The sequence below is a fragment of the Pelophylax lessonae genome (genome assembly GCF_965119305.1).
Source record: "Pelophylax lessonae genome assembly, chromosome: 4".
Classification (NCBI taxonomy): domain Eukaryota; kingdom Metazoa; phylum Chordata; class Amphibia; order Anura; family Ranidae; genus Pelophylax; species Pelophylax lessonae.
Window position 1 is genome coordinate 547,337,818 of NC_138771.1, and position 15,821 is coordinate 547,353,638.

The window sequence follows — 15,821 nt, forward strand, 5'->3', positions numbered from 1 at the left end:
TTTGTGGCTAAATTCAGCAAATTACCTTTGCAGATAAGAGAGTGCAAATAATGTTGTAAGGAGTCACAAGACTCTTTAAAGTTCAGGAAACATTAAACGTTTTCTCTTTTCACCTGCTTGTTGGTCCTTACAGTTTACCATATAAAGTAGACAGCCTGCTGCCTCCATTACCACATTCCAGTATTAGATTTTACTAAAATAATTACATGACACAGGGGTTGGAGCTTTTACAAAAGGATCTAATCATTTAGATGTGCCAATAAAACCTTGATGTTTAAACACAGCCCTCTATATAATTCTATATCTCATGTCAATCATGTATTACCTTTTTCCCTTATTACTCTCTGTCATCATTAATCTTTTGTTCACAATCCCCCCCCCCCCCCCCCTATATCAGGCACATCAAACTCAAATATGACATCACTTTGTCTATTAACATGAAAGTAGGTACTGTTACTTACAATATTTAAACCTGGGAAAGGTCCATGAAACATCATTTGACACATTTGGCTAATCAGTTGGCATCTCACTCATTCTAAATTCCCAAACTGACTTAGGACCCCAAGGAAGGAGTGGCAAGCCTGTATGCGGCTCAGAAAACACGAGTTTGATATGTCTGACAGCTATGTATGAATATTTTTCTTTTATGTCCTTTGACAAGCATTGCTTTATATTTTGTTTCTCTTTATCCACTGATGCCTTCCCCTTTATCTACATTCTTTCTTAAAACCCTTTAAAGCAGTCCTGCAGATACCTTGTCCAACTCTTCTTATGCCACCTTGGTGTCTCTCTGCTGTCATTTCTTCCTCTACGCCTTCTGCCCCAGTTCTGAATTTATTTTCTCTTGTTTTACCCTCTAGCTAGTCCTATATATATTTTTCTCCTCAAAACCACTTGTGTCAGTTGTACACGTTTTCCTTCCAGGCCTATGTGCATCTTCTCCTGTTTTAAAAATGTTGCCCTCTGTCTGCACAGTGATACATTTCTGCTCATCTTCCATATTAGCGTATTACCATCTTACCCACAGCTGTCGACCCCAGAAATCTGCCTCTATGAGTTTGAGAACATTTGGGTGTTGACACTGTCCCAGAATATTAATTTCAGATATATGATCTTCTAGAGCTTCTTCGGAGGAAATTTCAAGTATTTTCACTGCAGCCAGTGCTTGCGTTTCTTTGTGATGTACCTAAATAATATAAAAAAAGCATAATTTAATGCATTGAAACTAGATTTTGCAGAAACCAATAGCAACCAAAGAGGTTTATCTTTAATCAGTTTAGAAATCCAAGAGTGATAAAAAGTAATTGCTAGCTGCCTTCTAAGGTTACTGCATTTTGCACTTTACTCTTAGGGCCAGTTCACACTACACGCAGTGCGTTTTTTTTTCTGTATCAGAAACGCATGGATAGTAGGTTATATGGTTTTCAAATATATAGCTGGCACCAGTACAGTCAGTTCCACTGCGTTCCAGAAAAAAAAAAAAAAAAAAAGTAGAACATGCTGCATCTTTTCTGCACTGAACTGTACTGGAACACGGTAAAATGCATCAAAAGCGCAGTGGAATGCACCAAAATCGCACGGGAATGCACATGTCTCCATTTAGGGTGAAAATAGGGGAAAAATGCACTGCAAAGCATCAAAAATGCACAGAACACATGCGGACTGCGTTTCTATGGTGTGAACTGGCCCTTAATGTTGTGGCAAAACACCTATAAAACAACAAATAAAGGAGCACTCCCATCCCTGTCAATAGAGCCACAAGCCCAGGAATAGATAAAATCATAATTCACTGTATTGTAAAAAGCTTTACAAGTGAATTTTGATTTTATCTATTCCTGAGCTTGTAGCTCTATTGACTTCCCCAGGGCTGGGAGCGCTCCTTTATTTGTTGTTTTGTGCTCATGTCTCATTGCTGGTCAGGTGAGTAGTTGGACTTGCTCTTACTGTGGTTATCTACATATCCATTTGGAACCTCTTTGCGCTCTGTACTTGTATTTATTTTATTTTATTTTTTTTAATAACAATAGCCATAGCAGCCCTGGTATTTGCTATGAGTCCAGGGGGTGGGACTGGAGGGTTCAAAAGATAAGAGGTTGCCGAGGGCACACATCAAAATTTGTGGCCCCATAAACCGTAGTTATGACTCCTGTGGCAATGAACCATTGAGTAGTTGTAGTTATGTTGCTTTTTAACCGGTTCCTTACTGGGCCATTGTAAAATGATGCCGGCAGGAACACTTTGTTGATCCGGGCGAACGTCATATAACTTCCGCCCAGATCCGCTGCTCTCCTGCCCCCCCCCCCCACCGCCCCCGGGGGCGCGCAGCGCAGGGTTCGGGGATGCGGCGTGTCCGTCGGGACACAGCCCATCCCCGATCGGTGTAAAGAGCCATAAAAAAATGCCTCTTTACCATGTGACCACATGCACTTCCCTCGTGCACGCCGCTCGCGCATGCCCCCAGGGGCGCGCAGAGCGGCGATCGGGGATGGAGGGTGTCACTCTGACAGACAAAGTCTCACACATGTGGTATTGCCATACTCAGGAGGAGTAGCAGAATGTATTTTGGGGTGTAATTGCAAGTATGCATATACTGTGTGTGAGACAAAATTTGGTATTTTGACAATTTTGTGTAAAAAAAAAAAAAAACATTTCTTAATTTTCCCAAGATTTGTGGGGAAAAAATTACAACTTCAAAAAACTCACCATGCCTCTTACTAAATACCCTGGACTGTCTACTTTCCAAAAAGGGGTAATTTGGGGGATATTTGTACTGTCTTGACATTTCAGAGCCTCAAGAAATGAGATAGGCCGTCGGTACATCAGGTGGGATTAGGTGTGATCAATTTTCAATGATTGGCACCATAGCTTTGTAGACTCTATAACTTAAACACAGACTAAATAATAACCACTAATTTGGGTTATTTTGACCAAAGATATGTAGTAGTATAAATTTATGAAAAAAAATTACTTATTTGCAAAATTTTATAATAAAAACTAAAAAAATTTCGCTCTTTTTTCACTTATATCGCAAAAAACCCAGTGGTGATTAAATACTACCAAAAGAAAGCTCTAATTGTGTTAACAAAATGATAACAAATTTGATTGGGTACAGCGTTGCATGAGTAATTATCATTACAAGTGTGAGAGTGCTGAAAGCTGAAAATTGGTCTGGGCAGGAAGGGGGTGTAACTGCTCTGTATGGAAGTGGTTAATGAGCTATTCCCAATTATGTTCTTTTCAGTTTTATTATTTGGGTTACCATTTATCTGTTCTATTTCCACAAAATTGGTAGGTTCCACAATTGTTCAGCTTCCTTAGAAAACCTGAGATTCCCCTGAAAAGGCCCCAGCAAAGTTTTGTCATTTATATTCCGTAGCTTCTTTTGGCAATAAATTTGTTTTCAGCCCTGGGAGCCTGAATCAGTAATTTTTAGCATGTTGCATGCAAGAATAAGTGAACATTGCTGCTCTGAGTATTTGTTACTTGTAAAGTGTCCCTTCACATGGTCATAACTATGTGTAATGTAGTCCTACAACAAATCTCCATCTCAAAGGAAATTCCACAAGTGGTGCAGAACACTAGTTGCTTTTATATCAATAGTATAGAGGTTTTCAGATTACGTATATAATAATTTAGACCAAATGTATTTGCCCAATGCTATTGCTGCCTGCATGTCATTGTGCACCCAGGCCGCCTTAGGACCCATAGCAGTTCATAGTCTGTTATGGCTAGAGATACACCTTTGGTTCCTTTCTTTAATTCATGCCCTAATATATAAACTTTCCCACAACCCAAACCCTAAAGCAGTCAACTCTAGGTCCTTAAAGTGGTTCTAAAGCCTAAACATTTTTTACCTTATTCCATTCCTTGCATTAAGGTAAAAAATGTTTAGGCATTAGCATTCCCCTTCACCCCACCCCTCCCAATACTTGAGTCCTCATTTGATCCAGTGCTGTGCATGTCTGCAGCTCTTTTCCCTCCTCACTTCCGAGTCTCACTGGCTTTGCTTGGGCACCTGGAGCCATTGGCTCCCAGTGCTGTCAATCAAAGCCAATGAAGAGGAAGCAGGAGGGGGTAGGGTTGCAGGGGCGAGTCCCACTGTCTGTGTCAATGGACGCATGCATGCACGCATGAGTGTCCCCATGGGGGCACTGGACAGAGAGGAGGAGCACTGGTGGGGAACCCGAGAAGAAGAGGTTCACAGCCACAAGTATAGACATGTTGATTACTTAACCACTTACGGACCGCCCACTGTGTATTTACAGATAGCTGCCATAGCCCCGGTATTTTTTTTAAACAGCGGGCGGTCCGCTTTAACATAAGGGGGGTCCCAGCAGATTCGCCACGGGATCACCTTTATAGGTGGCGGGAGAGGTGCCCTCCCCCCTCCCGTCGCTTCCCAGTTGTTTTCCCAGCTTTCCGGAGCTGTCGGTAGCGGGGAAAATTATCTGGTCCGCTCTCCTCTCAGGCAGGAAGTCAAGTGAGGGCAAGATGGCCCTCATTTGACTCTATGGCCTTGGAGGAACGGAGCGACGTCATACGTCACTTCTTAGCAACAGCTTCTTTTTTAGTGTAGATGTGGGATCTGAGGTCTTTTTGAGCCCCAGATCTCACATTAAAGAGGTCCTGTCATGCCTATTTCTATTACAATAGGAATAAAAGTGATCAAAGAAATTTTTTTAAAAGGACAGTGTAAAAAAAAAATAAATAAAAGATAAAATAAAGAAGGAAAAAAATAAATAAAACGCGCCCTACCCCCGTTAGCTTGCTCGCAGATAAAAAAAAAAAAACAACCTTTACAAATGCTTTAACTCTTACCCTCACTTTAACTCTAAGGCTAAATTCACACGGGCAATGAGGTGCAAATGGTTTGCTGCCTCTAGACACAGCAACACCCTGTGCTATGGCTGCATACAAGCTGCCTAACTTTAAACCTTAACCTACTTCTAAAATAAGCCCTTAACTCCTAAACTCCTCTCTAATCTCCCCATTTAGCCAGAAAGCTATCCTTTGGGAATTAACTCCTCAAACCCAACTTTCACCCTAACACCCACCTAACACCATAATTAGGCCCTTAGTGTTAAATATTTGGCTTCACACTTAATCTAACATTTAAAAGAAAACAATAATGGTTTATAGTTACATTTGTTTTACATTATATATATATATATATATATATATATATATATTGTGATGTTTGCGTTAATCAGCTTAGTGCTAATATCACATGTAGTGAGTCCATGCCAGTCCGAACTGTGTTTCAGGGTTTGCATGAACAAAAGTAAAAGTTCAAACAAAACATTTGCCCACACAGGAGATTTTCATCATGAAAAACAAGTAATGGAAAGATATCAAGCCACCTTGCCTCCTCTTTAAAAGTGCCACTGCTTAGGCCTCAATTTGGCAATTTGCTGGTCCCTTAGACCATCTCACCCAGGTCTCCTGGCTCTCTCAGCCTTTTAGTTGCAGCACCTTGCTGCATGGGCCCACTCCCTGGCCTCTTAGTAGGGGATCTCCTAGAACCCTGGGCTCTCTCACTCCTCCGAGACCTCCAGATTCCCTCAGTTCCCTGAAGTTTCCTAATTGTCCCGGCTCTCTTAGCCTCCCAGACTCGCTTAGCTGCTGTGACTCTCTCACCCCTGGACAAGGAATCTCTCTCTTGTGTGGAGTACACCTGTCTCCCTAACAGGAGGTCCTTTATTTATCAGGGATGTGGTTACTGGTCACCAGCACTCACAGCCTGCCAGTCTCTTGCAAGACCTGGGCACTGGGTTGGAGACTTCTTCCCACCAGAAACTCTTTAAAATCTAGAAACTCCAGAACAGAATCCGGGAATACCAAAGCCTAGAGGAACCTAGAGTCGTGCACTGTAAACCCTGTGTCCCTTTTTCCTACTTTTACACATTTGGATTTGGGGGCCTCGCACTGTCACAATATATAAAATCTGAAATATATATATAAACTTTAGGCTCGGCTGGTATTGACAGTGGTAAACAAGGAGGAGTGGAGACAAGAGGAGACAAGGACACCCAGCTACAGTCTAAGCAGGTTTTTCCTGCGCTTTTATTCAGTCAGGCAATAAACAAGGATAGCGTCAATGCAGGACAGTAAATCCACAGCATAAAACAAAACATCTGCTTGTCTGAATCACTAAATAAACTTAAATCCATTCCTGACTTACAGGGTGCACCCTAATAGGGTCCCCAAAACAAAGAGGCAGCTCTGATACCTTTTCAGTGGTCTGTCAGCAGTCAAACTTTCCACACGGCAGCAAGCTCTCACAGCAGAGATGGAGTTCTTTTAGACAGGCGGTAAGCTACTATCCACTGAAAAGTGATCTGCAATGGGTCGCTTTTCAAAGGTTAGTATAGCAGAGGCTGAAAAGCATTCAGGGGGTGCTATTGGGACCACCTAATGACTGTTTGTTTTTTTTTGCTGTTTCACATTGCAGGACTGCGCTGCAGCTGTAAGCCAATCGTTTGGCTCCTGGTTGTGGTGCGCCCTTATGATCTGAATGGGTGAGCTTGACAGGCAGTGTCATCTATCAAATTCTGCAGCCTGAGTTAAAATTGTTGTGGCTGCTAAGTATCGCGGCTGCGGCATGTGTACAGACTTATCAGGCTGCAATGCTATTTGGGTGAGTGGCCATGGTTAAACCACAATTGAGTCGCCTGTTTTTACTGCCCCCTGGCCATCTGTTGGAAGAGCACAGATGGAGGGTGTGAGGCAGAGACCTTCAGCACAGAAAGATTAAGTCCCTCCACTGCTAGATATGGCTGCTAATCCAGACCAGAAGCAAGGATTGTTTGGCAAGTGTTCCTATGTTTAATAGTTTTCCCATTGCTTCTGGGTGTATATACAGTATGTATATGTTGAAAGACTGGTGACAGAAGTGTATCCGCCACCTCGTTTTTATCTTATGTAGCACTGCCCCGTGGGGGTCACTGAGTATAAACTTCCGTGGATCGCCCTCTGATTATCCTGCAGCCAGTTGCTTGGGTATTTTTGCACAGCCAGGTGCACACTCATCCACTCATTATCCAATGACCAGTCTAGGGGATTTGTTTTTTTATGTATTTATTAGTATAACTTAGATAGGAGAAGGGGTTAGTGGGATACTTCAACTTTAACTATGCACAGAGGAGAACAACTCTCACTTGATTGAACCTCTGCTGAACCCTACAGCATTTGTACGGAAGAATAAGTCCTTTGCTTTCTCTGGCAGCAGACTCAATGAACACTGAGAATTGAGGACACTAAACAGTATCGTCTTTAGCTAGCACCCGTCCACTGACTTTACTAGCTTGAAGGAATGGCCCTTATCGAACAGGCCCCTAGACCTAGGTCTGTACTCACAGTAGCCAGGAACAGATCCTTCTAGCTGTATTCCCTTCTCAGTCAGCTCTGCAGGACATCTGGGTTGCAGCTTCTGTGACTCTGGCCCTCAGATCGACTACCTGAGACCGCATGGCAGCCTGTGCAGAGGAGGGGCAGCAACCCCTTCCTCCGGGACCTCCCTTTCCAGCCGAAGAAGACCCCGTGCACATGTACTCTCAATCACCAAGCATGCCTTCAGGCACCTCCCTCTGCCAATGGCCAAGGCTGTATCTACACCCATGCTTCCATTTGTCAGGTTTCCTTCCACTGTCCAATATGCCCCTTCCTATTATACCAGTGTGAAACAGGCAAACAGCATGAGCAGCATCTGATCACACATAGCAGACCCTATCAAAGTCTCAATGCTCCCTGTTAGGCAGAGTAATTAACTTTGCCTGACAGTTCCCCTGTTAAGCAGAGAAACCCAATGCGCTCTCTAGCACATACCTGGGATGGTCCTACACTTACTTATACTTGCAATATACCACATGCAAGCACTCACTACTTTACATTGTAGCAAAGTGTCATTTCTTCAGTGTTGTCACACGAAAAGATATAATAAAATACTCACAAAAATGTGAGGGGTGTACTCACTTTTGTTAGATACTGTATGTTCTAAACTGGCTTGATGACAGTAAGAGGATCTCTCCATCATCAGTGATTCTGTCTTCAGGTTTTTGGCATAAAGATGTATGCTACACTGTGATCATCCTCAGGGGCCCCTGCAACTTGACTTTGCTGCAACATTCATCTGTAGGTATCTGTAATATTAACTATATATATATATATATATATATATATATATATATATACTCTGATATATGTGCACTATTCCACCAGGACTCCTGTTGGGCCCTTTGTTAACCTTTTGGTATATAAAACTTTCATTATTCCCATACTGGTGTATATATTTATAAACATATGGTTAATGTCATATGCTGGTTTCAGTAGTCCCTCTCAATTACTTTGATTGGATCAGCCTTTTTCAACCCTGGGGTGCCTGGGGACTTCTTCAGGGTTGCATTGGCAAGATGCCTAACAATTATTTAAAAAATGTATACAAACCAGCAGATGGATGAAGCCTGCTTTTTAGTTACATAAAGCCACAGGTTTTCATTATGCACCATTATGACTTTCTAGACACTGGCATCCTAACAACCAATGATGTCATCAGTTGATAAGGAGGATGTCTGTTGCCTCCGCAGCATCCTTGGTTGACCCTTCTCTGCCTCTCTCTCTCTCTCAGAACTGGGGTCTCATTAGCTGACTGATGGAGAGAAATTGAGGGAGAAGAGAAACATTGGAATAATAGTCAGTACCAGTGTGTATTTGCTGTGGAAGAAAAAAATCACTTCTAACGTTGGGTGTCCTAGGTTTGGATGTTGCTGCAGTATGTAAAACTATTAGAATAGTTTTTTTTACATTTTAGAATGGGGTGCCTCAAGACTATCCATCATTTTAACCACTTTCGGACTGCCCGCCGCAGATTTTCTGCAGCAGGGCAGTCCTCCTGTGTGAACCGACGCAGCCTCCGGCGGCGCTCTCCCACCCCCGCTCGTCAGCGGGGAAGCCGATGCGCATGTCAGGTGGCTCCGATTGGCGCCTGACACTCTCGAACGTTCCCCGCAGAGAGAGAGAAATGGTCGGCTGTTGTGTCCTTCTCCCTGGGATGATCACAGAGCTTGTGATCCTTCTATATAGGATGACATGTCTCAATGGTCATCTCAGAAGCCCAACCCCCATACAGTTAGAATCACTCCCCTAGGGTCACATTTAACTCCTTGTTCACTTATACTGTTAACCCCTTGCCTGCCAATGGCATTATTACAGAAACAGTGCATATTTTTAGCACTAATTACTGTAGTAATGTCACTGGTCCCCCCAAACGTGTCAAAAATGTCAGTTAGGGGTCCGATCTGTCCGCCGCAATGTCGCAGTCCCGCTAAAAATCGCAGATTGCCGCCATTACTAGTAAAAAAAAAAACAAACAATGAAAATTACATAAATCCCGTAGTTAGTAGACGCAATAACTTTTGCGCAAACCAATCAAAATAAGCTTATTGCGATTTTTTTACCAAAAATATGTAGCAGAAAACAAATTGGCCTAAAATGTTAAAAAATTTTGATTTTTAAATTTTTATTTTGAGAATGTCTTATAGCAAAATGTGAAAAATATATATTTTTTTTTAAATTGTCGCTGTTTTTTTGTTTATAGCGCAAAAAATAAAAATCGCACAGGTGATCAAAAGAAAGCTCTATTTGTGGGAAAAAAAGGACATCAATTTTATTTGGGTACAGCGTTGCACGCCTGCGCAATAGTCCGTTAAAGTAACGCAGTGCCGAATCGCAAAATAGGGCCTGGTCATTAAGGGGGAAAATCCTTCCGGTCTTAAAGTGGTTAAAGAGTGCCTTGACTTGAAAAAAGGTTGAGAAACGCTGGATTAGATTACTAATTGATTTCCCTGGATGGGAATCCCCTCTGTTCACAGAGGCCCTGTCTTGAGTTGAGGCACTGCCAACTTTATTATCAACACGTAGAAAACATAAAGATCGCTAAAGTGCAGGAATCAGTAAAACCATAGTAACATTTATTGAAAAATGCATATCCAGTTTTCCACACTTATATTGGGGCAAGAGAAGTGCTGCTTGGACGTAGAGAAAAAGCAATGTGTGTTGTGGATGGAATCCAGTTTCTGCAGAATAGCAGCAGCTGTCACACCTACTGTATAGTCCTTTGTAAATTTGTGCTGCGGCTGGGATGCCTAATTTTCTATCAGAAAAGGCACGCAAGAGATGCTGTGTGGGCAGAACTTATGCAGGAGGAGGGTGACCTCACAGTGCACTGGTGCTGAATCACTCCGCTCCTCTCGCCCTGCCCATAGAAAGGCATTCTGGAGCGACATTGCAGCTACTTTTGCTAAGTTGCCAGGCAAAAGTAGCTGCAGCTGGGGGATTTTCCATTTTTTTCTTGTATAATATTTGGGGTGTGCAGCATTTATACCTTTACGTGGGTCTCTTTTCAAAAGTAGCTGCAGCTTTACTCAAGAAAGCTTTTCTATGGGGCAGATGGGAGGAGCGGAGAGATTCCGCACTGGTGCAGTATTAGGGGCCGACAGTATTGCAACTTACCAGCCAAACCGACAACTGTGTGTGACATTAGACTTGATTGGCAGTGGTACCCCCCTAGAGCTACAGTATGCAGTGCAGGCCACACCCCCTAGGCACACCATTGCCCCCCATCCTCCTCCAAGTTTAGAGCTCCCACCTCCCCAGTACACAGAGCTGCCCCACCCCCCCAGAACATATCCCCCCTCCTCCCACCCCCCCCCCCCCAGTACACATAACTCCCTAGTACACTATGCCCCCCCAAGTAGAACGGGCTGCTGTCTCTCCTAAACTGAGGAGGCACTGTCACTTGAGGCATGCTGTCATATGTAAACACAGGATCAGTGCAGGAATCTGCTACTGTGTTTACAAGTGATAGTGGCCAGCGGGTAGCACAGGGCTAAAGCCAGGGGTGGGGGTAATGGGTACCACTGCACTTTGGCCTGCAAAATGCTCTGCTGACAGGAGTGACACTGCAGTCACTCCTGTCAGTAAGAGGCAGAAAGAGGGGAACCCCCCCCCCCCAATTGCACATACAGCTAGTGCCTGGGTCACGTATCCCTTATGCCCCTCCTTGTCTCAACCCTGTCTAAATATTTGGCACAGTATCCTGTTTGGGGTGGGCCATTTCTCATAACCTTGCCAAAAGAGGGCTACATTTTTTCTGGGTATTTAGCTGTTTGCCTGAAGTTCTGTTTTAAAATAAACTGCTTACAGTGAGCCTGTCAATGTAAAAGATAATCCTAAAGAAATTTTTCCTGCAAAAGAGGAGATTATATACTTATTCCCATCTGTTCCAGTGCTACAACCTCTGCCAGTCTCCTTTCAACGTGAGAAGGATGGATGAAAGATTAATAACATATTAAAAGCAGCAATTGCGTTCAGTAACCCATGACCACTGCATCTGGTTAGCATTTCTGGCTAAGAAAAATGCTGTTTCAGAAATGGACATCTTTCATAAATCTCTTATTATTGTTTATTTAGGTATATCTGATCACTATCTGCTTGTATTTATCATTTGGTAATATAAACCCTGAAGTCATTTTATGTTACAGAAATGCTGTGCAGCTCACTGTAAGATGAAAGTAAGATAGCTACGTGATGCTCTGTTTTCGGAAGCCAGTGTGGTTTTTCTACTACCTGGAAGGAAATACCCCGACAGACTGAGCCGTTTAGTCCATACAGACAAAACAATGTTTGATGATGGTAGCCAGAAGAAACTACAACCAGCTTATAACATAACTAAAAAAAAAGGAAGTAACCCTACTTTTTCTGGAAATTACAATAGTTCGGGTCATTTTTATATTTTTTTTGATAAGTTGGTGAGCTTTTAAGCTGATGTGTTATATATTTTGCAACTGAAATAATATTGTGGTTTTACAAATAAACATTTAATACCGACAGAACCTATGACAAAGGATTCCCAAAGTTCTATTGGTTTTTGTGAGATGAGAAAGGTAAAATTATCAGGTGGGTGACATTTCTGTTTTAGATGGAGATGTGAATTTGCTTAAATGGAGCAAGGTGAAGTTTATTATTGAAAATTCACTGACTATAAAAAAAATTATTTTGATTTGGATGCAGAAAATTTCTGACTGACTGTATTACTGCAACACCTGCAACTAGTGAGACATCTTGCAATACAAAACTGGATTTATTTATATATTTGTGGTGATGGTGGGGTATATTGATTTACTTATATAGGGAAATACTGCTATATACTGTATATACAGGCTGTGTCTCTGCTATTGAAACTAAACAAACAGCTAAATGCACACAGTAGAAAGGAAGTGAAGGAATCTTGCTCTGACTCCTTCACATATGTATGTGTGCTTGTGTATTTCTGTGCAAGTGTTTGTAAAATTGCTAGCTTGAGCTATTGAGCTGTGTAAACAGCAAGCTTTTCTAGCAAAACAGACGATAACAGGCAGGTGAATATTTGGAAAGTGCTTTACAAGTGCTTTACAACATTTAGAGGACAAAAATAAAATGTATTCTTGTTTTCTAGGAAATCCCCTTTAAAGAGAACTCCAAGAAAACATATAACACCCTTTATTATATATATATATATATATATATATATATATATATATATATATATATATATATATAGACAAAATGTATTCTAGTACAACTGCCTAAAACCTATTTTTGTATTTTCTTCATACTTAGGCTACATTCACATGTAGGCGTAGCGGTGATTCTGCCCGCGATCCGGAATCATTGCAAATTGTGGGACGCCTGTGCGATGCCCGTGGTTTGCAAAGGCACCCCAAACGCTGTGTGATGTTGCCGTGACTTCCACCTGCCGAATCGCGGTAACATCGTGCAAACAGAATCGCGGGACGCATGATGCACAAAAGAAGCTCCTGTACCTTTTCGGGCGTCATGAGTCCCACGATTCTGTATGCGCGATGTTACCGCGATTCGACAGGCAGAAATCGTGGCAACATCGCACAGCGTTTGGGGTTCCATTGCAAATCACTGGCATCGCACAGGCTTCCCGCGATTTGCAATGATTCCGGATCGCGGGCAGAATCGCGGTGATTCTGCCCGTGATCCGCTACGCCCACATGTGAACGTAGCCTCAAAGTTCATTCTTTCCACTAGTTTGTAAGCTTATTAAAAGTCAGCAGCTACAAAAAGTGTAGCTACTGACTTTTACTAAACACACACTCACCTGTTCCACGATCCAGCGATGTGGCCACCCAAAGCCTTGCTCCTCTCTTTCGCCTCTCCCTGGCGCCGGCATCACAATTATGGGCACCCGGCTGTGACAGCTTGCGGCTTCACAGCCGGGTGCGCATGTGCGAGTCGCGCTGCGCCTCCTCAGTGGCCGGGCAATCCCAGAAGATTGCAGGGAGGGAGGGGGAGAGGAGAACTTCTGCTCGAATCACCTAGGCAGGCCCGAGCGGAAGTGGGAGTGGGTACCTGTCAAAACTAGGCACCTGATCCCCCCCCCCCCCCAAAAAAAAAATGACATGCCAAATGTGGCATGTAAGGGGTTGAGGAGTGCTTAAAGCTGAAGTTCCACTTTTGGGTTGTTCTCCGCTTTAAAAAACAGGGAAGTGGTAATTTTTTCATTGTAAATCATATTATTTTCTATTGCACAATTCTGTGAGTCTAACATAGTTCCAGGTACAGGGATGTATTTAAATGACAGGAGAACAGATGCATAGAAAACAGATTAGTATTGTGATGTACAGTAACTCAATGAGCAGGCAGGTGATGCATACATTTGCAGCTGGAAATAGTGGTGTCTGCCTTCTGGCTAAGCTGTCTGGCAGGGGTGTGTGAATTACAACAATAGCTGAATAGAATGATGAAAATGTTGACAAGTAAAACAGTTCATCTGCTTAAATCTCAGCTGTGATTACAGTTCTGATTTACATATTAGCAAGCCTCTGGCTTCCTGCACACACCACTCTACAGCTGATGTTTTTCAATGTTTGGGGTTTGGAGTTTGAGAAATACTAAAGAATTAAAGAACATCACTTTAATTAAATTTTCCTCCTAAAGAACAGTTGACAGCCCAAATTAGAAGAATCTTACTTGCTCACAAGTTGCATTGTGTAAAGCATCTGTGTAAGTGTGAGATACTATTAATAACAATGAAATGTCACGGGGTAATGATTTATACTTTGCATCAGGTCCCAGAAGATTTATTGTAAACCCTTGTTCGTGTTCAAAGTGATACATTGTAAGTTTAACAATTTGCATGTACTATATCAAATCTAACCTATGATTGTACTGTGTAGACTTGGGCTAAACTGGCCATCTCTTCTCAGCTGAGATATTTAACTAATCGTTAGCAGTATTCTTATTTGCAACACCTTTCATTTGATTCACTTAAGGCCCCTTTCACACAGGCGATTCCATCTGCCTGTCAGATTTTCAGGCGGACCTGATCGAATGCTCCATGCATCCCTATGCGGCAGCGGATGTCAGTGGTGACATGTCCGCTGACACCCGCTGCTCACCGATCTGATCCTGACGGATGGAAACCTCGATGACGCGTTTCGAGGGTGACCCCTCTTCATCAGAGCTGGTCTGGTCTGGTAGCAGCTCTGGTGAAGGGGTCACCCTCGAAATGCTTCAGCTTCATTTGGAGATTTACATCCCACAACTGTTTTAGACCAGTGGACTATGCTGTATGGACAATTGTTGGACTTTTGCATATACATACATATGTATATATAATTTTATCATGCCTGAACAGTCATCCTGTTTGTGAGTATGATGTACAGAAATTCCTTTTTAATAAAATTGTTGCAAAGGTAATGCGCTAGGCTGGTGTGCCCTCTGTATTTTTTTGTTTTAGAGCACAGTTAAGTATGCCTTTGTGAACGAGGCCTTAACCACTTGCCGACTGGGCACAGTATATTTACTGCGGCAGTCAGCCCCGGCCATGCACAGTGACGTAGGTCTGCGTCGCTCACCTGTCACCGGGTTTTGAGCCAATAGCGGGCGCCCGCCTCGGCTCGTTCACAGAGGAGTGCGGGCGTGTGACCGGCGGACCCAATGTCCGCTGGTCACACTACGATCGTCGGTACAGCGGGAGAAAGGCGGGCGGCTTATGTAAACAAGCTGCCTGTCATTCTCCCCTGTGTAAAAATGCAGATCAGACGGTTCTACTATGTAGAACCGTTGATCTCTGTTTTTACAATAGTAGACCTGTCCCACTACAGTTAGAAACACGCCCCTAGGACACACTTAACCCCTCCCTGTCCAATACAGTTAACCCCTTCCCTGCCAGTGTCATTTTTGCAGTAACAGTGCATATGTATAGCACTGATTACTGCAGTAATGTCACTGGTACCCCCAAAAGTGTCAAAAATGTCAGTCAAGGGTCCAATCTGTCCGCCGCAATGTCGCAGTACCGCAAAAAAAATCGCAGATCGCCGCCATTACTCGTTAAAAAAAAAACACCAAAAATGACAAAAATCTTTCCCTTTCTTAGTAAATGCAATAACTTTTGCGCAAACCAATCAAAATACGCTTTTTGCGATTTTTTTTACCAAACATATGTAGCATAAAACAAATTGGCCGAAAATGTTAAAAAATTTTGATTTTTACATTTTTTTGGGGGGAATTTCATATAAAAAAAAGTGAAAAATATTGTTATTTTTGCAAAATTTACGCTATTTTTTTTGTTTATAGTGCATGATCAAAGAATCGCACAGGTGATCAAATACCACCAAAAGAAAGCTCTGTTTGTGGGAAAAAAAAAGGACGTGAAATTCGTTTAGGTACAGCATCGCACGACCTCGCAATTGTCCGTTAAAGTCTCGCAGTAAAAAATCGCAAAAAAACCCCTGGTCAGGAAGGGGGTAAAATCT

At 42.7% G+C, this 15,821-nt stretch overlaps 2 protein-coding genes across 2 annotated transcripts in view; one reads left to right on the forward strand and one right to left on the reverse strand.

The window, feature by feature from the left end:
* The window catches only part of NCAPH (non-SMC condensin I complex subunit H), a 207,752-nt gene that overhangs the window by 157,561 nt on the left and 34,370 nt on the right, over nucleotides 1–15,821 (forward strand). The gene's annotated exons all lie outside the window — the stretch shown is intronic.
* Nucleotides 1–15,821, reverse strand: part of LOC309554161 (uncharacterized protein) — a 128,652-nt gene that overhangs the window by 97,172 nt on the left and 15,659 nt on the right. The window contains exon 2 of the mRNA XM_082255768.1: nucleotides 1,022–1,186. Within this exon, the coding sequence (XP_082111894.1) occupies nucleotides 1,022–1,186 (165 nt within the window). The remainder of the gene's footprint in view (nucleotides 1–1,021; nucleotides 1,187–15,821) is intronic.